This window comes from Panulirus ornatus, chromosome 55 (assembly GCF_036320965.1).
Source record: "Panulirus ornatus isolate Po-2019 chromosome 55, ASM3632096v1, whole genome shotgun sequence".
Lineage (NCBI taxonomy): Eukaryota > Metazoa > Arthropoda > Malacostraca > Decapoda > Palinuridae > Panulirus > Panulirus ornatus.
The window spans coordinates 38702560-38725546 of record NC_092278.1 but is presented as its reverse complement, the minus strand read 5'-3'; the positions used below and the strand labels follow the sequence as shown (position 1 = coordinate 38725546).

At 41.3% G+C, this 22987-nt stretch overlaps 1 protein-coding gene across 2 annotated transcripts in view; it reads right to left on the bottom strand.

Annotated features, from left to right (window-relative positions):
* Evi5 (ecotropic viral integration site 5) overlaps nucleotides 1–22987 on the bottom strand; it is a 275848-nt gene that overhangs the window by 19999 nt on the left and 232862 nt on the right. For both annotated transcript variants that reach the window (XM_071693513.1, XM_071693512.1), the window contains one exon: nucleotides 5988–6089. In XM_071693513.1, coding sequence (XP_071549614.1) covers nucleotides 5988–6089 — 102 coding nt within the window. The remainder of the gene's footprint in view (nucleotides 1–5987; nucleotides 6090–22987) is intronic.

The window sequence follows — 22987 nt, the reverse complement described above, 5'->3', positions numbered from 1 at the left end:
TAAAGTGTGTGAAAGAAGAAAGTTAAGAGTAAATGTGAATAAGAGCAAGGTTATTAGGTACAGTAGGGTTGAGGGTCAAGTCAATTGGGAGGTAAGTTTGAATGGAGAAAAACTGGAGGAAGTAAAGTGTTTTAGATATCTGGGAGTGGATCTGGCAGTGGATGGAACCATGGAAGTGGAAGTGAATCATAGGGTGGGGAGGGGGCGAAAATCCTGGGAGCCTTGAAGAATGTGTGGAAGTCGAGAACATTATCTCGGAAAGCAAAAATGGGTATGTTTGAAGGAATGGTGGTTCCAACAATGTTGTATGGTTGCGAGGCGTGGGCTATGGATAGAGTTGTGCGCAGGAGGGTGGATGTGCTGGAAATGAGATGTTTGAGGACAATGTGTGGTGTGAGATGGTTTGATCGAGTAAGTAACGTAAGGGTAAGAGAGATGTGTGGAAATAAAAAGAGCGTGGTTGAGAGAGCAGAAGAGGGTGTTTTGAAATGGTTTGGGCACATGGAGAGAATGAGTGAGGAAAGATTGACCAAGAGGATATATATGTCGGGGTGGAGGGAACGAGAAGTGGGAGACCAAACTGGAGGTGGAAAGATGGAGTGAAAAAGATTTTGAGTGATCGGGGCCTGAACATGCAGGAGGGTGAAAGGAGGGCAAGGAATAGAGTGAATTGGATCGATGTGGTACACCGGGGTTGACGTGCTGTCAATGGATTGAATCAGGGCATGTGAAGCGTCTGGGGTAAACCATGGAAAGCTGTGTAGGTATGTATATTTGCGTGTGTGGACGTATGTATATACATGTGTATGGGGGTGGGTTGGGCCATTTCTTTCGTCTGTTTCCTTGCGCTACCTCACAAACACGGGAGACAGCGGCAAAAAAAAAATATATATATATATATATATATATATATATATATATATATATATATATATATATATATATATATATATATATATATGTTGAAAAGCCACAATGACATTACACAGCTCTGCCTCACCCACACCAAATGTATACCAAAAGTTTTGCTCAAGTTTCCATCCACTCTTACACATGCATTTTCTACTCTATATAAGACTTTCACACAATCCAACAGTTGTCCTCTTACCCCATACATCCTTGACACATCCCCTAAAGCATTCCACTTGATTCTGTCATATGCTTTCTTCAGATCCATAAAAGCAGCATATAACTTCTTAACTTTTGATACATACTTTTCCACAATCATTTTTCACCACAAAAATCTGATTCATACATCCCCTACCTTTCCTAAAACTGCCTTACTGCTAACTTATTTTGCATTCAGCCACTCTCAACTCTATCAATCTACACTTTTTGCAAACACTTTTCCTAATATAACTTATCAGACTTGTTCCCCTATAATTGTTACTTACATCTGTAGCACCTTTTCCTTTGAACAAAGAAGCAATAACATCTTTCACCCAATCCTCCGGCACAATCCTCTGTTTCCATGCTAAGTTACATATAAGATGCATTCACTCTATTGCACTTTCTTTTCCATACTTAGCATTTCAGCCATAATCCCATCCACTCAAGATGCCTTTCCTACTTTCAACTTCATTACTGCCCTTTTTACCTCCCTTCTTGCTATAGGCCCTTGTACTTGTATCCTCTTCCTTCCATTACTTATAGAACTCATATCTTTTTTGTGAAAAGTACTTTTCCAAAAATACCACATATTTCACTAAATATGCCTGATTGTACTCCAGGCACAGCTCATGTGCCTTGCAGAGCAAGGCATGTATGCAAAATTTCACCAAATTGGGTTGTATATCATTCAATATAGAAAATTATGTTTGTTACTCCTATTAATAAGCTTATGGAGATGTTTTAAAATCATATGAGAATCCCTCACACACAATGTGTACAAAGTATATCAGGACTGCTGCAATGAGAATATATGAGAATCTCCCACACACAAAGTGTACAAAGAATATTAGGACTGCTGCAATGAAAGGGTTAATACTGAAATTGAACTAGGTGCATGAACTGGGAATATTCTGCAAAATATTTACAGCATATGATACACCTAAATCACTGTGTATAAAACCAATCTGGCCACCCAGCAAAAGGAAATATGTAAGTCTTATCAATAAAAGTGGTCCAGCAGAAGGCAACAACCTCCATTAAAGGAGCCAAGTCATTGGGACAGGATAGTGGCCAAGAATCTGATCACACTGGAAGAGAGAAAGAAATCGGGAAGACATGATAACTTCAAAAGTTTTAAAGAAATGGGGAAGACATGATAACTTCAAAAGTTTTAAATCAAACTGACAATACTGAGTGAAGACTTCTCTGAAACTTCCAAAGAAAGGTTATGGAGAGATCATAACTAGAAATAAAAAAAAGTAAATAGTACTTCAATGGTAATAAACTTGTGGATGAATGGAATAAAAAAAATAATGTAATTACTGGCAATAAAAAGGAACAAAAAAATGAGATTAAAGAAAGCTAGAGAGAGATATGATCCAAAGTTGCAGTATTCCTTACAGAGGCCAATCCCTTCATTTCCTCTCTGCTTACCTGATTTAGTAATATACACCTCTACCACAAATCTACTCAATACTTTAGGTATTAACAACATAATTTTGCTATTTCCTTAAAGTACTTTCAAGGCAAAGGTTTGTAATATAACACAACCCTTCATGGTAACATCTCATTACCAGTGATGACCTTTGGCCTATCACAACTATAACCACTCTCTTATATACCTAAACTCCTACAAGTGGCAGCTAAAATGCAATTATCATTTTCCCAATTCCACATCTTTTTCTATAAACAGCATTGCATGGTTTCTATCTAGTCCCTTTCTGTATTACCAGAGTATTCTTCCATTTTCTCATGAACAGCACATGAAAATACTTCTGTATCATCTAGTTCCTTAACTTGAGGACTCTGAAGATTCTACATGAAACACTGATTGGTACTTCTTATTCATGGTACTCTCACACTGACCAATATTCCTCAAAGGAAAAAATCCTTTTTCTTTACATGTGCCGTTTGGTAAAAAAAAAAAAAAAATTCTCACATTTCCCTTGGATTTCTGAATTTCACCCTTAATTCTCACCTCAGAATGTGTACTCTGTTTTTGTTACTTGACAAAAGTAAACTCATCTGTGTAAAAAATTCAGGAAGAAATAACTATGAGGGATTTTTAATCTTAAAAGTATTTTCAAAATCTTGAGAAAAATCTCATGATAAGAACAAAGTAAATGCGTGCAAAGCAAGGGCCACTGGGTTTTAAACTGCATTCTAATGGAAATTTATCAGTGTAATTATAATCCAAAATTTTACTTCAGAGAATAAATTTACAGAAAGGGATTATAAATGAAGATGATAATGAAATATTTACCAGACATAAGGTAGCTGTCTGACTTCCCAACACCAAATTTGTCTAATGGGAAGCAAACTTAGTTACTGCTTGTATCTTAACAGTTATGGGTAACAATCATATGCTACTGATAATTTATTTCAATGCATGCATATTCATTGCAAACTCCTATTACAATATCCTTCACCAAAATAATCCATAAATCTGAAGTAATTTTGGTAGAAATGATGTAAATATCTGTAGGTAAGAGTTAAATAATCATTACAGGCATTTATGACTTTCATATAAAACAGAACTATGGGCAAGTACAAAGGTTAGTTATGATCCAGAAGACAACATGCTGGCAAGTTAGGTCATGCAGATCAAACACCAAGATGGTGTTTCTACTCATCGACACAAGTGGTCATGCATAACTATAATGCTAAAGCACTTACACTGTCCTTACTTCTCTGTTGGCTGCAGGTGCAAATGTGTTAGAAAATCATGATTAAAAGTGATATTACACACATGACATACACCTACTTAATATGAAGAATTAGAACACTTAGTTGGTGAGGCAGTTACAGAATTCAGTGTTAGTATAAAAAGATATGGATTTCTTTAAACTGATGAAAATTTTGATGGTTGGTTATGCTGAAAATGCATTTTGTAAAAGGAAACGCAGTTCTATTGAGTAAACTTGAAATTATCCTAAAGATTTACATCACATATGTTAAGTTTTGACATAAAATGTAGGTCACTTGTGTTGGATAATGCAAATTCACGCTCAATTTTTTCACATAATTCCTAAGGCTTTAAGAAGCTGAAAAATCATTTCACATTTTGTGCTTGACATATCTGAAAGGAGTAGGATCTCCTCTGGTTATAAAAACCCTAACTTAGATATTCAAATTCATGCTGTAACTATAATAAAATAAACTATCAAAACAAGGAGATACTCCTTTGATTTGAAATACTGAATCACCATCCTGGTACTGAAATTAGCCATGAACACACATAGGATGGGAACTGCAAGCATAAGCACATGGATCTGAGTTCTTCAGAAGCTCTTTAGATATGTATATCAAGGACAATTAAAAGCATGTCTGCATGGCATCTATCACTAAAACTATAAAATCTGAGGCTTTAATTTATTTAATAAACAAGTGAGCTATTATTGAAGTGAGGTGGATGGTAAAAAGTCAAGTTCTTATAGTGCAATGGTTAAAAAATCAGCCAGATATTTTGATCATGTAACTCCAAATAATTTAAGAGAAAGGGGAATCAAATAAACAGAGCTAAAATAAATAATTGGGAATAAATACAGTTATGAATAAGTGAAAAACCTTATACCCAGGGTAGCAATTTCTAAGCACACACCTAATGTAATCTTAGGATAGGCCAGCTTTCAACAATAGTACTTTACACCCTATCCTTCTTAAGTCTACTGAGGGCAGTGAACACTTAGTTAGCCTGAAGGACCTAATGACAAGTGCTATACCTAATGAAAATCATAATGATCCAACAGACCTCTATCTATGGAAAGTACTGGATCACCTGTCATTAAATAAATCATTTATATATTGTTATTATTATACAACCCCAAGGACCCCTTCCCAAGAAGTTTCTGCAACCTCAAGATTATGCTACAATTAGCAGCAGGGAGATGGGGTCCTTAGTAAAGAGAAGTTCTTTGATGAAATTGTACTCTAATGATACAATCTTGCCCAGGGTGTTTCCATCATGTTATAACCACAAGCAGGTGGATGCTAATAATGCCAGTCATTTAAAACCAACTGCTCAGCATAAAATTCTGATAATTCAGTATTCTTTCTTTTTTGTAAAAATGAACAATGACAGGATTCAATCCAGAATAAGTAATCTGGATGTGAACGAATGATCTCTAGCTGGAATAAAAACCCTGGTTGGACAAAAGTAATGTAGTGTTAGCTCTGCATTCTTGTATCCATATTATAAAAGTGCAAGTGTCAAACATGATTAGTCATTTGTGATATTTAATTGTCAGAAAGTGAAGAAGCAGTAAAGCCTTGGAAATCAGTGATTTCTTGTTTAGCAGAAAGCTTTAAATGCAACATATGTGAGACATGAGCAGGTGGGCATGGTTCCTGTGTTTTCATGATAAATAATTATGCATTTTATTGTTTATAAACTTTATAAAATCTTATATTTTCCTTAAAAAGCACAAGAACCAAAAGCAGGTGAAAAAATCTCTATGCATGTGCAGTGTTCCAAATATTCCATTTAACAAAAAGTTATCTCGTGAAGGTCTGTAATATTAAGTGTGTGAGCGGTAAGCACCTAATCATATTACAGATCAAATTCTGATACATTAATATAGACTTCATTTTTGTCCACATTAACAATCAAGACACACCGTCATTCCACTATGCTTTATTTATGGACACTGTATGGTTTAGTTTCTGGAGTGAGTATTTCTGATGGAAACTCACTAGTCACTGTTCAGTAATGCAAAATGTATAAAATCTTCAACCAAGCACAGCCTCCTTTTCTTATGACTCTCAAAGCACATTATTTATGGTTGGTTAGTACAGTCTGAAAGCACTTCTTACGTGAAAGACTAAGGGTGCAGGCTGAATATTACAAACTTATCAATAATCTTATTTTCATATCTCACCTCTGCCTGAAGTTCTGCCACTTTATCCTGAAGTCTGGGAACTTGATCACTGTCACTGCCTCCTACCCGTGACACTTCACCTTCCGTCACTAACTCCTGGTTCTAAAAGAATTGAAATTATGGCAATAAAGCTTTATTTTTCTTTTAGTATATACAAGTTTAAAGTTCCCTAAATCAAATAATACTGAGCATTACTTACATTAACAGATGAAAGAAATGATCAAATATATTCCATATATTATCACTCATTTACTAATATTGTGCCTAGTTTTTCAAATAAAACATTATTATTTATCAAAATCATACTTTGTCACTGTCTCCCGCGTTAGTGAGATAGCGCTGGGAAACATATGAAAAAATGGCCCAACCCACCCACATACACATGTATATACATACATGTCCACACACGCAAATATACATACCAATACATCTCAACGTATACTTATGTATACACACACAGACATATACATATATACACATGCACATAATTCATACTGTCTGCCTTTATTCATTCCCATCGCCACCTTGCCACTCATGAAATAACAACCCCCTGCCCCGCATGTGTGCGAAGTAGCGCTAGAAAAGACAACAAAGGCCCCATTCATTCACACTCAGTCTCTAGCTGTCATGTAATAATGCACCGAAACCACAGCTCCCTTTCCACATCCTGGCCCTACAGGACTTTCCATGGTTTACCCCAGACGCTTCAAACGCCCTGGTTCAATCCACTGACAGCACGTCGACCCAGGTATACCACATCGTTCCAATTCACTCTATTCCTTGCACGCCTTTCACCCTCCTGTATGTTCAGGCCCCGATAACTCAAAATCTTTTTCACTCCATCTTTCCACCTCCAATTTGGTCTCCCACTTCTCGTTCCCTCCACCTCTGACACATATATCCTCTTGGTCAATCTTTCCTCACTCATTCTCTCCATGTGACCAAACCATTTCAAAACACCCTCTTCTGCTCTCTCAACCACACTCTTTTTGTTACCACATATCTCTCTTACCCTTACATTACTTACTCGATCAAATCACCTCACACCACATATTGTCCTCAAACATATCATTTCCAGCACATCCACCCTCCTCCGCACAACTCTATCTATAGCCCACGCCTCGCAAACATACAACATTGTTGGAACCATTACTCCTTCAAACATACCCATTTTTGCTTTCCGAGATAATGTTCTCGACTTCCACACATTCTTCAAGGCTCCCAGAATTTTCGCCCCCTCCCCCACCCTATGATTCACTTCCGCTTCCATGGTTCCATCCGCTGCCAAATCCACTCCCAGATATCTAAAACACTTCTTCCTCATAGGGTGGGGAGGGGGCGAAAATTCTGGGAGCCTTGAAGAATGTGTGGAAGTCGAGAACATTATCTCGGAAAGGAAAAATGGGTATGTTTGAAGGAATAGTGGTTCCAACAATGTTGTATGGTCGCAAAGCATGGGCTATGGATAGAGTTGTGCAGAGGAGGATGGATGTGCTGGAAATGAGATGTTTGAGGACAATATGTGGTGTGAGGTGGTTTAATCGAGTAAGTAATAATAGGGTAAGAGAGATGTGTGGTAATAAAAAGAGTGTGGTTGAGAGAGCAGAAGAAGGTGTTTTGAAACGGTTTGGTCACATGGAGAGAGTGAGTGAGGAAAGATTGACCAAGAGGATATATGTGTCTGAGGTGGAGGGAACGAGGAAAAGTTGGAGACCTAATTGGAGGTGGAAAGATGGAGTGAAAAAGATTTTGAGCGATCGGGGCCAGAACGTGCAGGAGGGTGAAAGGTGTGCAAGGAATAGAGTGAATTGGAACGATGTGGTATACCGGGGTCGACGTGCTGTCAATGGATTGAACCAGGGCATTGTGAAGCGTGTGGGGTAAATCATGGAAAGTTCTTTCGGGCCTGGATGTGGAAAGGGAGCTGTGGTTTCGGTGCATTATTACATGACAGCTAGAGACTGAGTGCGAATGAATGGGGCCTTTGTTGTCTTCCTAGTGCTACCTCGCGCACAGGAGGGGGGAGGGGGTTGATATTTTGTGTGTGGCGGGGTGGCGATGGGAATGAATAAAGGCAGACATTATGAATTACGTACGTGTGTATGTATGTATATGTCTGTGTATGTATTCATATGTATACGTTGAGATGTATAGGTATGTATATTTGCGTGTGTGGACATGTATGTATATACATGTGTATGTGGGTGGGTTGGGCCATTCTTTCATCTGTTTCCTTGCGCTACCTCACTAACGCAGGAGACAGCAATAAAGCAAAATAAATAAATAAATATATATATATATATATATATATATATATATATATATATATATATATATATATATATATATATATATATATATATATTTTATATTTTTCTTATTTTGCCGGTCTCCCGCGTTTGCGAGGTAGCACAAGGAAACAGACGAAAGAAATGGCCCAACCCACCCCCCATACACATGTATATACATACGTCCACACACGCAAATATACATACCTACACAGCTTTCCATGGTTTACCCCAGACGCTTAACATGCCGATTCAATCCACCGACAGCACGTCAACCCTGGTATACCACATCGATCCAATTCACTCTATTCCTTGCCCTCCTTTCACCCTCCTGCATGTTCAGGCCCCGATCACACAAAATCTTTTTCACTCCATCTTTCCACCTCCAATTTGGTCTCCCACTTCTCCTCGTTCCCTCCACCTCTGACACATATATCCTCTTGGTCAATCTTTCCTCACTCATTCTCTCCATGTGACCAAACCATTTCAAAACACCCTCTTCTGCTCTCTCAGCCACACTCTTTTTATTTCCACACATCTCTCTTACCTTTACGTTACTTACTCGATCAAACCACCTCACACCACACATTGTCCTCAAACATCTCATTTCCAGCATATCCATCCTCCTGCGCACAACTCTATCCATAGCCCACGCCTCGCAACCATACACCATTGTTGGAACCACTATTTCTTCAAACATACCCATTTTTGCTTTTCGAGATAATGTTCTCGACTTCCACACATTCTTCAAGGCTCCCAGGATTTTTGCCCCCTCCCCCACCCTATGATCCACTTCCGCTTCCATAGTTCCATCCGCTGCCAGATCCACTCCCAGATATCTAAAACACTTTACCTCCTCCAGTTTTTCTCCATTCAAACTTACCTCCCAATTGACTTGACCCTCAACCCTACTGTACCTAATTACCTTGCTCTTATTCACATTTACTCTTAACTTTCTTCTTTCACACACTTTACCAAACTCAGTCACCATATTCTGCAGTTTCTCACATGAATCAGCCACCAGTGCTGTATCATCAGCGAACAACAACTGACTCACTTCCCAAGCTCTCTCATCCCCAACAGACTTCATAATAATATATATATTATTATGAAGTCAGATCCACTGATTCCCACTGATGATTGGGAATACCTGGTTTAAAAAGCGAGATATACATAAGTATACTTATGTAAGTAGGAGAGATGGCCAGAGAGCGTTATTGGATTACGTGTTAATTGACAGGCGTGCGAAAGAGAGACTTTTGGATGTTAATGTGCTGAGAGGTGCAACTGGAGGGATGTCTGATCATTATCTTGTGGAGGCTAAGGTGAAGATTTGTATGGGTTTTCAGAAAAGAAGAGTGAATGTTGGGGTGAAGAGGGTGGTGAGAGTAAGTGAGCTTGGGAAGGAGACCTGTGTGAGGAAGTACCAAGAGAGACTGAGTACAGAATGGAAAAGGTGAGAACAATGGAAGTAAGGGGAGTGGGGGAGGAATGGGATGTATTTAGGGAATCAGTGATGGATTGCGCAAAAGATGCTTGTGGCATGAGAAGAGTGGGAGGTGGGTTGATTAGAAAGGGTAGTGAGTGGTGGGATGAAGAAGTAAGAGTATTAGTGAAAGAGAAGAGAGAGGCATTTGGACGATTTTTGCAGGGAAAAAATGCAATTGAGTGGGAGATGTATAAAAGAAAGAGACAGGAGGTCAAGAGAAAGGTGCAAGAGGTGAAAAAAAGGGCAAATGAGAGTTGGGGTGAGAGAGTATCATTAAATTTTCGGGAGAATAAAAAGATGTTCTGGAAGGAGGTAAATAAAGTGCGTAAGACAAGGGAGCAAATGGGAACTTCAGTGAAGGGCGCAAATGGGGAGGTGATAACAAGTAGTGGTGATGTGAGAAGGAGATGGAGTGAGTATTTTGAAGGTTTGTTGAATGTGTTTGATGATAGAGTGGCAGATATAGGGTGTTTTGGTCGAGGTGGTGTGCAAAGTGAGAGGGTTAGGGAAAATGATTTGGTAAACAGAGAAGAGGTAGTGAAAGCTTTGCGGAAGATGAAAGCCAGCAAGGCAGCAGGTTTGGATGGTATTGCAGTGGAATTTATTAAAAAAGGGGGTGACTGTTGTTGACTGGTTGGTAAGGTTATTTAATGTATGTATGACTCATGGTGAGGTGCCTGAGGATTGGCGGAATGCGTGCATAGTGCCATTGTACAAAGGCAAAGGGGATAAGAGTGAGTGCTCAAATTACAGAGGTATAAGTTTGTTGAGTATTCCTGGTAAATTATATGGGAGGGTATTGATTGAGAGGGTGAAGGCATGTACAGAGCATCAGATTGGGGAAGAGCAGTGTGGTTTCAGAAGTGGTAGAGGATGTGTGGATCAGGGGTTTGCTTTGGAGAATGTATGTGAGAAATACTTAGAAAAGCAAATGGATTTATATGTAGCATTTATGGATCTGGAGAACGCATATGATAGAGTTGATAGAGATGCTCTGTGGAAGGTATTAAGAATATATGGTGTTGGAGGAAAGTTGTTAGAAGCAGTGAAAAGTTTTTATCGAGGATGTAAGGCATGTGTACGTGTAGGAAGAGAGGAAAGTGATTGGTTCTCAGTGAATGTAGGTTTGCGGCATGGGTGTGTGATGTCTCCATGGTTGTTTAATTTGTTTATGGATGGGGTTGTTAGGGAGGTAAATGCAAGAGTTTTGGAAAGAGGGGCAAGTATGAAGTCTGTTGGGGATGAGAGAGCTTGGGAAGTGAGTCAGTTGTTGTTCGCTGATGATACAGCCCTGGTGGCTGATTCATGTGAGAAACTGCAGAAGCTGGTGACTGAGTTTGGTAAAGTGTGTGGAAGAAGAAAGTTAAGAGTAAATGTGAATAAGAGCAAGGTTATTAGGTACAGTAGGGTTGAGGGTCAAGTCAATTGGGAGGTGAGTTTGAATGGAGAAAAACTGGAGGAAGTGAAGTGTTTTAGATATCTGGGAGTGGATCTGGCAGCGGATGGAACCATGGAAGCGGAAGTGGATCATAGGGTGGGGGAGGGGGCGAAAATTCTGGGGGCCTTGAAGAATGTGTGGAAGTCGAGAACATTATCTCGGAAAGCAAAAATGGGTATGTTTGAAGGAATAGTGGTTCCAACAATGTTGTATGGTTGCGAGGCGTGGGCTATGGATAGAGTTGTGCGCAGGAGGATGGATGTGCTGGAAATGAGATGTTTGAGGACAATGTGTGGTGTGAGGTGGTTTGATCGAGTGAGTAACGTAAGGGTAAGAGAGAGGTGTGGAAATAAAGAGAGCGTGGTTGAGAGAGCAGAAGAGGGTGTTTTGAAGTGGTTTGGGCACATGGAGAGAATGAGTGAGGAAAGATTGACCAAGAGGATATATGTGTCGGAGGTGGAGGGAACGAGGAGAAGAGGGAGACCAAATTGGAGGTGGAAAGATGGAGTGAAAAAGATTTTGTGTGATCGGGGCCTGAACATGCAGGAGGGTGAAAGGAGGGCAAGGAATAGAGTGAATTGGAGCGATGTGGTATACCGGGGTTGACGTGCTGTCAGTGGATTGAATCAAGGCATGTGAAGCGTCTGGGGTAAATCATGGAAAGTTGTGTAGGTATGTATATTTGCGTGTGTGGACGTATGTATATACATGTGTATGGGGGGGGGGTTGGGCCATTTCTTTCGTCTGTTTCCTTGCGCTACCTTGCAAACGCGGGAGACAGCGACAAAGTATAATAAAAAAAAAAATATTATCATTATCATTATTATTATAATTATTATTATAATTATTATCATTATTTTGCTTTGTCACTGTCTCTCGCGTTTGTGAGGTAGCGAAAGGAAACAGACGAAAGAAATGGCCCAACCCACCCCCATACACATGTATATACATACACGTCTACACACGCAAATATACATACCCATACATCTCAATGTACACATATATATATACACACACACAGACACATACATATATACACATGCACACAATTTACACTGTCTGCCTTTATTCATTCCCATCACCACCTCGCCACACATGGAGTAACATCCTCTTAATAATCTTAATAATATCCTCTTGGTCAATCTTTCCTCACTCATTCTCTCCATGTGCCCAAACCATTTCAAAACACCCTCTTCTGCTCTCTCAACCACACTCTTTTTATTTCCACACATCTCTCTTACCCTTACATTACTTACTTGATCAAACCACCTCACACCACATATTGTCCTCAAACATCTCATTTCCAGCACATCCACCCTCCTGCGCACAACTCTATCCATAGCCCATATTATTTTATTATTTATTTTATTTTGCTTTGTCGCTGTCTCCCGCGTTTGCGAGGTAGCGCAAGGAAACAGACAAAAGAAATGGCCCAACCCACCCCCATACACAATGTATATACATGTCCACACACGCAAATATACATACCTATACATCTCAATGTACACATATATATACACACACAGGCACATACATATATACCCATGCACACAATTCACACTGTCTGCCTTTATTCATTCCCATCGCCACCTCGCCACACATGGAATACCATCCCCCTCCCCCCTCATGTGTGCGAGGTAGCACTAGGAAAAGACAACAAAGGCCCCATTCGTTCACACTCAGTCTCTAGCTGTCATGCAATAATGCCCGAAACCACAGCTCCCTCTCCACATCCAGGCCCCACACAACTTTCCATGGTTTACCCCAGACGCTTCACATGCCTTGATTCAATCCACTGACAGCACGTCAACCCCGGTATACCACATCGATCCAATTCACTCTGTTTCTTGCCCTCCTTTCACCCTCCTGCATGTTCAGGCCCCGATCACTCAAAATCTTTTTCACTCCATCTTTCCACCTCCAATTTGGTCTCCCACTTCTCCTCGTTCCCTCCACCTCCGACACATATATCCTCTTGGTCAATCTTTCCTCACTCATTCTCTCCATGTGACCAAACCATTTCAAAACACCCTCTTCTGCTCTCTCAACCATGCTCTTTTTATTTCCACACATCTCTCTTACCCTTACATTACTTACTCGATCAAACCACCTCACACCACACATTGTCCTCAAACATCTCATTTCCAGCACATCCACCCTCCTGCGCACAACTCTATCCATAGCCCACGCCTCGCAACCATACAACATTGTTGAAACCACTATTCCTTCAAACATACCCGTTTTTGCTTTCCGAGATAATGTTCTCGACTTCCACACATTCTTCAAGGCTCCCAGGATTTTCGCCCCCTCCCCCACCCTATGATTCACTTCCACTTCCATGGTTCCATCCGCTGCCAGATCCACTCCCAGATATCTAAAACACTTTACTTCCTCCAGTTTTTCTCCATTCAAACTTACCTCCCAATTGACTTGACCCTCAACCCTACTGTACCTAATAACCTTGCTCTTATTCACATTTACTCTTAACTTTCTTCTTTCACACACTTTACCAAACTCAGTCACCAGCTTCTGCAGTTTCTCACATGAATCAGCCACCAGCGCTGTATCATCAGCGAACAACAAATGACTCACTTCCCAAGCTCTCTCATCCCTAACAGACTTCATACTTGCCCCTCTTTCCAAAACTCTTGCATTCACCTCCCTAACAACCCCATCCATAAACAAATTAAACAACCATGGAGACATCAAACACCCCTGCCGCAAACCTACATTCACTGAGAACCAATCACTTTCCTCTCTTCCTACACCTACACATGCCTTACATCCTCGATAAAAACTTTTCACTGCTTCTAACAACTTGCCTCCCACACCATATATTCTTAATACCTTCTACAGAGCATCTCTATCAACTCTATCATATGCCTTAAAAAAGGGGGTGACTGTATTATTGACTGGTTGGTAAGGTTATTTAATGTATGTACGACTCATGGTGAGGTGTCTGAGGATTGGCAGAATGCGTGCATAGTGCCATTGTACAAAGGCAAAGGGGATAAGAGTGAGTGCTCAAATTACAGAGGTATAAGTTTGTTGAGTATTCCTGGTAAATCATTTTTTTTTTTTTTTTTTTTTTTTTTTTTTTTATACTTTGTCGCTGTCTCCCGCGTTTGTGAGGTAGCGCAAGGAAACAGACGAAAGAAATGGCCCAACCCCCCCCCCCATACACATGTACATACACACATCCACACACGCAAATATACATACCAACACAGCTTTCCATGGTTTACCCCAGACGCTTCACATGCCTTGATTCAATCCACTGACAACACGTCAACCCCTGTATACCACATCGCTCCAATTCACTCTATTCCTTGCCCTCCTTTCACCCTCCTGCATGTTCAGGCCCCGATCACACAAAATCTTTTTCACTCCATCTTTCCACCTCCAATTTGGTCTCCCTCTTCTCCTCGTTCCCTCCACCTCCGACACATATATCCTCTTGGTCAATCTTTCCTCACTCATTCTCTCCATGTGCCCAAACCATTTCAAAACACCCTCTTCTGCTCTCTCAACCACGCTCTTTTTATTTCCACACATCTCTCTTACCCTTACGTTACTTACTCGATCAAACCACCTCACACCACACATCGTCCTCAAACATCTCATTTCCAGCACATCCATCCTCCTGCGCACAACTCTATCCATAGCCCACGCCTCGCAACCATACAACATTGTTGGAACCACTATTCCTTCAAACATACCCATTTTTGCTTTCCGAGATAATGTTCTCGACTTCCACACATTTTTCAAGGCTCCCAAAATTTTCGCCCCCTCCCCCACCCTATGATCCACTTCCGCTTCCATGGTTCCATCCGCTGACAGATCCACTCCCAGATATCTAAAACACTTCACTTCCTCCAGTTTTTCTCCATTCAAACTCACCTCCCAATTGACTTGACCCTCAACCCTACTGTACCTAATAACCTTGCTCTTATTCACATTTACTCTTAACTTTCTTCTTCCACACACTTTACCAAACTCAGTCACCAGCTTCTGCAGTTTCTCACATGAATCAGCCACCAGCGCTGTATCATCAGCGAACAACAACTGACTCACTTCCCAAGCTCTCTCATCCCCAACAGACTTCATACTTGCCCCTCTTTCCAAAACTCTTGCATTTACCTCCCTAACAACCCCATCCATAAACAAATTAAACAACCATATGGGAGGGTATTGATTGACAGGGTGAAGGCATGTACAGAGCATCACACTGGGGAAGAGCAGTGTGGTTTCAGAAGTGGTAGAGGATGTGTGGATCAGGTGTTTGCTTTGAAGAATGTATGTGAGAAATACTTAGAAAAGCAAATGGATTTGTATGTATGTATGGGGATAGGGGATTAAGAATACTTCCCACGTATTCCCTGCATGTCGTAGAAGGCGACTAAAAGGGGAGGGAGCGGGGGGCTGGAAATCCTCCCCTCTCGTTTTTTTTTTAATTTTCCAAAAGAGGGAACAGAGGGGGCCAGGTGAGGATATTCCGAAAAAGGCCCAGTCCTCTGTTCTTAACGCTACCTCGCTAACGCAGGAAATGGCGAATAGTTTGAAAAAAAAAAAAAATATATATATATATATATATATATATATATATATATATATATTTTTTTTTTCAAACTATTCGCCATTTCCCGCATTAGCGAGGTAGCATTAAGAACAGAGGACTGGGCCTTTTTGGGAATATCCTCACCTGGCCCCCTCTGTTCCTTCTTTTGGAAAATTAATAAAAAATGAGAGGGGAGGATTTCCAGCCCCCCGCTCCCTCCCCTTTTAGTCGCCTTCTACGACACGCAGGGAATATGTGGGAAGTATTCTCAATCCCCTATCCCCAGGGATAATATATATATATATATATATATATGTGTACGTGTACGTGTAGGAAGAGAGGAAAGTGATTGGTTCTCAGTGAATGTAGGTTTGCGGCAGGGGTGTGTGATGTCTCCATGGTTGTTTAATTTGTTTATGGATGGGGTTGTTAGGGAGGTAAATGCAAGAGTTTTGGAAAGAGGGGCAAGTATGAAGTCTGTTGGGGATGAGAGAGCTTGGGAAGTGAGTCAGTTGTTGTTCGCTGATGATACAGCGCTGGTGGCGGATTCATGTGAGAAACTGCAGAAGCTGGTGACGGAGTTTGGTAAAGTGTGTGGAAGAAGAAAGTTAAGAGTAAATGTGAATAAGAGCAAGGTTATTAGGTACAGTAGGGTTGAGGGTCAAGTCAATTGGGAGGTGAGTTTGAATGGAGAAAAACTGGAGGAAGTGAAGTGTTTTAGATATCTGGGAGTGGATCTGTCAGCGGATGGAACCATGGAAGCGGAAGTGGATCATAGGGTGGGGGAGGGGGCGAAAATTTTGGGAGCCTTGAAGAATGTGTGGAAGTCGAGAACATTATCCCGGAAAGCAAAAATGGGTATGTTTGAAGGAATAGTGGTTCCAACAATGTTGTATGGTTGCGAGGCGTGGGCTATGGATAGAGTCGTGTGCAGGAGGATGGATGTGCTGGAAATGAGATGTTTGAGGACAATGTGTGGTGTGAGGTGGTTTGATCGAGTAAGTAACGTAAGGGTAAGAGAGATGTGTGGAAATAAAAAGAGCGTGGTTGAGAGAGCAGAAGAGGGTGTTTTGAAATGGTTTGGGCACATGGAGAGAATGAGTGAGGAAAGATTGACCAAGAGGATATATGTGTCGGAGGTGGAGGGAACGAGGAGAAGAGGGAGACCAAATTGGAGGTGGAAAGATGGAGTGAAAAGGATTTTGTGTGATCGGGGCCTGAACATGCAGGAGGGTGAAAGGAGGGCAAGAAATAGAGTGAATTGGAGCGATGTGGTATACAGGGGTTGACGTGCTGTCAGTGGATTGAATCAAGGCATGTGAAGCGTCCGGGGTAAACCATGGAAAGCTGTGTAGGTATGTATATTTGCGTGTGTGTGGACGTATGTATATACATGTGTATGGGGTGGGTTGGGCCATTTCTTTCGTCTGTTTCCTTGCGCTACCTCGCAAACGCAGGAGACAGCGGAAAAAAAAAAAAAAATGTATATATATATATATATCTTATTTTTTCTTTTAAACTATTTGCCATTCCCCGTGTTAGCGAGGTAGCGTTAAGAACAGAGGACTGGGCCTTTTTTGGAATATCCTCACCTGGCCCCCTCTGTTCCTTCTTTTGGAAAATTAAAAAAAAACGAGAGGGGAGGATTTCCAGCCCCCCGCTCCCTCCGCTTTTAGTCACCTTCTACGACACGCAGGGAATACGTGGGAAGTATTCTTAATCCCCTATCCCCAGGGATAATATATATATATATATATATATATATATATATATATATATATATATATATATATATATATATATATATATATACATATATGTGTACGTGTAGGAAGAGAGGAAAGTGATTGGATCTCAGTGAATGTAGGTTTGCGGCAGGGGTGTGTGATGTCTCCATGGTTGTTTAATTTGTTTATGGATGGGGTTGTTAGGGAGGTGAATGCAAGAGTTTTGGAAAGAGGGGCAAGTATGAAGTCTGTTAGGGATGAGAGAGCTTGGGAAGTGAGTCAGTTGTTGTTCGCTGATGATACAGCGCTGGTGGCTGATTCATGTGAGAAACTGCAGAAGCTGGTGACTGAGTTTGGTAAAGTGTGTGAAAGAAGAAAGTTAAGAGTAAATGTGAATAAGAGCAAGGTTATTAGGTACAGTAGGGTTCAGGGTCAAGTCAATTGGAAGGTAAGTTTGAATGGAGAAAAACTGGAGGAAGTAAAGTGTTTCAGATATCTGGGAATGATCTGGCAGCGGATGGAACCATGGAAGCGGAAGTGAATCATAGGGTGGGGGAGGGGGCGAAAATCCTGGGAGCCTTGAAGAATGTGTGGAAGTCGAGAACATTATCTCGGAAAGCAAAAATGGGCATGTTTGAAGGAATAGTGGTTCCAAAAATGCTGTATGGTTGCGAGGCGTGGGCTATGGATAGAGTTGTGCGCAGGAGGGTGGATGTGCTGGAAATGAGATGTTTGAGGACAATGTGTGGTGTGAGGTGGTTTGATCGAGTAAGTAATGTAAGGGTAAGAGAGAGGTGTGGAAATAAAAAGAGCGTGGTTGAGAGAGCAGAAGAGGGTGTTTTGAAATGGTCTGGGCACATGGAGAGAATGAGTGAGGAAAAATTGACCAAGAGGATATATGTGTCGGAGGTGGAGGGAACGAGAAGTGGGAGACCAAATTGGAGGTGGAAAGATGGAGTGAAAAAGATTTTGAGTGATCGGGGCCTGAACATGCAGGAGGGTGAAAGGAGGGCAAGGAATAGAGTGAATTGGATCGATGTGGTATACCGGGGTTGAAGTGCTGTCAGTGGATTGAATCGGCATGTGAAGCGTCTGGAGTAAACCATGGAAAGTTGTCTGGGGCCTGGATGTGGAAAGGGAGCTGTGGTTTCGGGCATTATTGCATGACAGCTAGAGACTGAGTGTGAACGAATTGGGCCTTTGTTGTCTTTTCCTAGCGCTACCTCGCACACATGAGGGGGGAGGGGGATGGTATTCCATGTGTGGCGAGGTGGTGATGGGAATGAATAAAGGCAGACAGTGTGAATTGTGTGCATGGGTATATATGTATGTGTCTGTGTGTGTATATATATGTGTACATTGAGATGTATAGGTATGTATATTTGCATGTGTGGACATGTATGTATATACATGTGTATGGGGGTGGGTTGGGCCATTTCTTTCGTCTGTTTCCTTGCGCTACCTCGCAAATGCAGGAGACAGCGACAAAGCAGAATAAAAAAATAAATATATATATATATATATATATATATATATATATATATATATATATATATATATATATATATATATATTTATATATACATATTTATATATATATATATACAGCGACAAAGTATAAAAAAAAAAAAAAAAAAAAAAAAATATATATATATATATATTTTTTTTTTCTTTTTTTTTATACTTTGTCGCTGTCTCCCGCGTTTGCGAGGTAGCGCAAGGAAACAGACGAAAGAAATGGCCCAACCCACCCCCATACACATGTATATACATACGTCCACACACGCAAATATACATACCTACACAGCTTTCCATGGTTTACCCCAGACGCTTCACATGCCTTGATTCAATCCACTGACAGCACGTCAACCCCGGTATACCACATCGCTCCAATTTACTCTATTCCTTGCCCTCCTTTCACCCTCCTGCATGTTCAGGCCCCGATCACACAAAATCTTTTTCACTCCATCTTTCCACCTCCAGTTTGGTCTCCCTCTTCTCCTTGCTCCCTCCACCTCCGACACATATATCCTCTTGGTCAATCTTTCCTCACTCATCCTCTCCATGTGCCCAAACCACTTCAAAACACCCTCTCTGCTCTCTCAACCACGCTCTTTTTATTTCCACACATCTCTCTTACCCTTACGTTACTTACTCGATCAAACCACCTCACACCACACATTGTCCTCAAACATTTCATTTCCAGCACATCCATCCTCCTGCGCACAACTCTATCCATAGCCCACGCCTCGCAACCATACAACATTGTTGGAGCCACTATTCCTTCAAACATACCCATTTTTGCTTTCCGAGATAATGTTCTCGACTCTCCACAAGTCTTCAAGCTCCACAAGATTGTTTGCCCCCCCCCCCCACCCGAATGATCCATCCCCACTTTCCGCTTCCAAAGTTCCATCCGCTGCCAGACCCCACTCCCAGATATCTAAAACTCTTTACTTGGTCTCCAGTTTTGCTCTCCCATTTAAACTTACCCCCAATTGACTAATGACCCTCAACCCGTAATGTAACCAATTACCTTGCTCCTTCATTCACATTACTCTTAACTTTCCCTTCTGTCACACTCTTTCCTAACTCAGTCACCATATTCTCAGTTTTCTCACATGAATCAGCCACCAGTGCGGGAGCGCTAGCGAACTACAATCTGTCGCACTGCCCATGCGCTCTAATCCCAACAACCGTCTAATAAGATATATATTATTATGAAGTCAAGCCTCTGATTCCACTGATGATTGAATATCCTGGTTTATAAAAGCGAAGATATACAGAATTATACTTTTGGAAGTTGAGTGATGCCAGAGAGCCGTTATTGGATGACGGGTTATTGACAGGCGTGCAAAGAGAGAACTTTTGGATGTTAAGTTGCTGAAGGTGCAACTGGAGGGGATTCTGATCCATTATCTTGTGGAGGCTATGGAAGTGGGTAGGTTTGGTCAGAAAAGAAGAGTGAATGTTGGGGTGAAGAGGGTGGGTGAGGTAGTGAGCGCTTGGAAGGAGACCTGTGTAGGAAGTACCAGAGAGACTGAGTACAGAATGGAAAAAGTAGAACAATGGAAGTAGGGAGTGGGGAGGAAGGGATGTATTTAGGGAATCAGTGTGGATGGCGCAAAAGATGCTTGTGGCATGAGAAGAGTGGGAGGTGGGTTTGTTAGAAAGGGTAGTGAGTGGTGGGATGAACAAGTAAGGTATAGTGAAAGAGAAGAGAGAGGCATTTGTCGATTTTTGCAGGGGAAAAAATGAAATTGCGTGGAGATGTATAAAAGAAAGAGACATGAGGTCAAGAAAAGTGCAAGAGGTGAAAAAAAGGGCAAATGGAAGTTGGGGTGAGAGAGAACAGTAAATTTTCGGGAGAATAAAAAGATGTTCTGGAAGAGGTAAAAAAGTGCGTAGGGGAACCAGGGAGCAAAAGGGGAACTTCAGTGGAAGGCCGCAAAGGGGGAGGTGATAACAAGTAATGGGATGGAAAAGGAGATGAGTGATTATTTGAAGGTTTTTGAATGTGTTTGATGATAGAGTGGCAGATATAGGGTGTTTTGGTCGAGGTGGTGTGCAAAGTGAGAGGGTTAGGGAAAATGATTTGGTAAACAGAGAAGAGGTAGTGAAAGCTTTGCGGAAGATGAAAGCCGGCAAGGCAGCAGGTTTGGATGGTATTGCAGTGGAATTTATTAAAAAAGGGGGTGACTGTATTGTTGACTGGTTGGTAAGGTTATTTAATGTATGTATGACTCATGGTGAGGTGCCTGAGGATTGGCGGAATGCGTGCATAGTGCCATTGTACAAAGGCAAAGGGGATAAGAGTGAGTGCTCAAATTACAGAGGTATAAGTTTGTTGAGTATTCCTGGTAAATTATATGGGAGGGTATTGATTGAGAGGGTGAAGGCATGTACAGAGCATCAGATTGGGGAAGAGCAGTGTGGTTTCAGAAGTGGTAGAGGATGTGTGGATCAGGTGTTTGCTTTGAAGAATGTATGTGAGAAATACTTAGAAAAGCAAATGGATTTGTATGTAGCATTTATGGATCTGGAGAAGGCATATGATAGAGTTGATAGAGATGCTCTGTGGAAGGTATTAAGAATATATGGTGTGGGAGGAAAGTTGTTAGAAGCAGTGAAAAGTTTTTATCGAGGATGTAAGGCATGTGTACGTGTAGGAAGAGAGGAAAGTGATTGGTTCTCAGTGAATGTAGGTTTGCGGCAGGGGTGTGTGATGTCTCCATGGTTGTTTAATTTGTTTATGGATGGGGTTGTTAGGGAGGTAAATGCAAGAGTTTTGGAAAGAGGGGCAAGTATGAAGTCTGTTGGGGATGAGAGAGCTTGGGAAGTGAGTCAGTTGTTGTTCGCTGATGATACAGCGCTGGTGGCTGATTCATGTGAGAAACTGCAGAAGCTGGTGACTGAGTTTGGTAAAGTGTGTGGAAGAAGAAAGTTAAGAGTAAATGTGAATAAGAGCAAGGTTATTAGGTACAGTAGGGTTGAGGGTCAAGTCAATTGGGAGGTGAGTTTGAATGGAGAAAAACTGGAGGAAGTGAAGTGTTTTAGATATCTGGGAGTGGATCTGGCAGCGGATGGAACCATGGAAGCGGAAGTGGATCATAGGGTGGGGGAGGGGGCGAAAATTCTGGGGGCCTTGAAGAATGTGTGGAAGTCGAGAACATTATCTCGGAAAGCAAAAATGGGTATGTTTGAAGGAATAGTGGTTCCAACAATGTTGTATGGTTGCGAGGCGTGGGCTATGGATAGAGTTGTGCGCAGGAGGATGGATGTGCTGGAAATGAGATGTTTGAGGACAATGTGTGGTGTGAGGTGGTTTGATCGAGTGAGTAACGTAAGGGTAAGAGAGATGTGTGGAAATAAAAAGAGCGTGGTTGAGAGAGCAGAAGAGGGTGTTTTGAAGTGGTTTGGGCACATGGAGAGAATGAGTGAGGAAAGATTGACCAAGAGGATATATGTGTCGGAGGTGGAGGGAACGAGGAGAAGAGGGAGACCAAATTGGAGGTGGAAAGATGGAGTGAAAAAGATTTTGTGTGATCGGGCCTGAAAAATGCAGAGGGTGAAAGGAGGGCAAAGATAGATGAAATGGAAGCGATGTGGTATAATCCGGTTTGACGTGCTGTCATTGATTGGAATCAAGCATGTGAAGCGTCTGTGGTAAATCATGGAAAGTTTTTGTAGGTATGTATAGATTTGCGTGTGGTGGACGTATGTATATACATGTGTATGCTGGGGGGGGGTTGGCCATTTCTTTCGGACCGGTTTCCTTGCGCTACCTTGCAAACGCGGGAAGACAGCGACAAAGTATAATAAAAATAAAAAATATTATCATTATCATTATTATATAATATTATAATAATTAATTATCATTATTGTGCTTTGTCCTCTGTCTCTCCCTCGCGCGTTTGGAGGTAGCGAAAAAGGGAAAAAACGAAAGAAATGGCCCAACCCTCCCCCATACACATGGATATACAGACACTCTACTCATAAG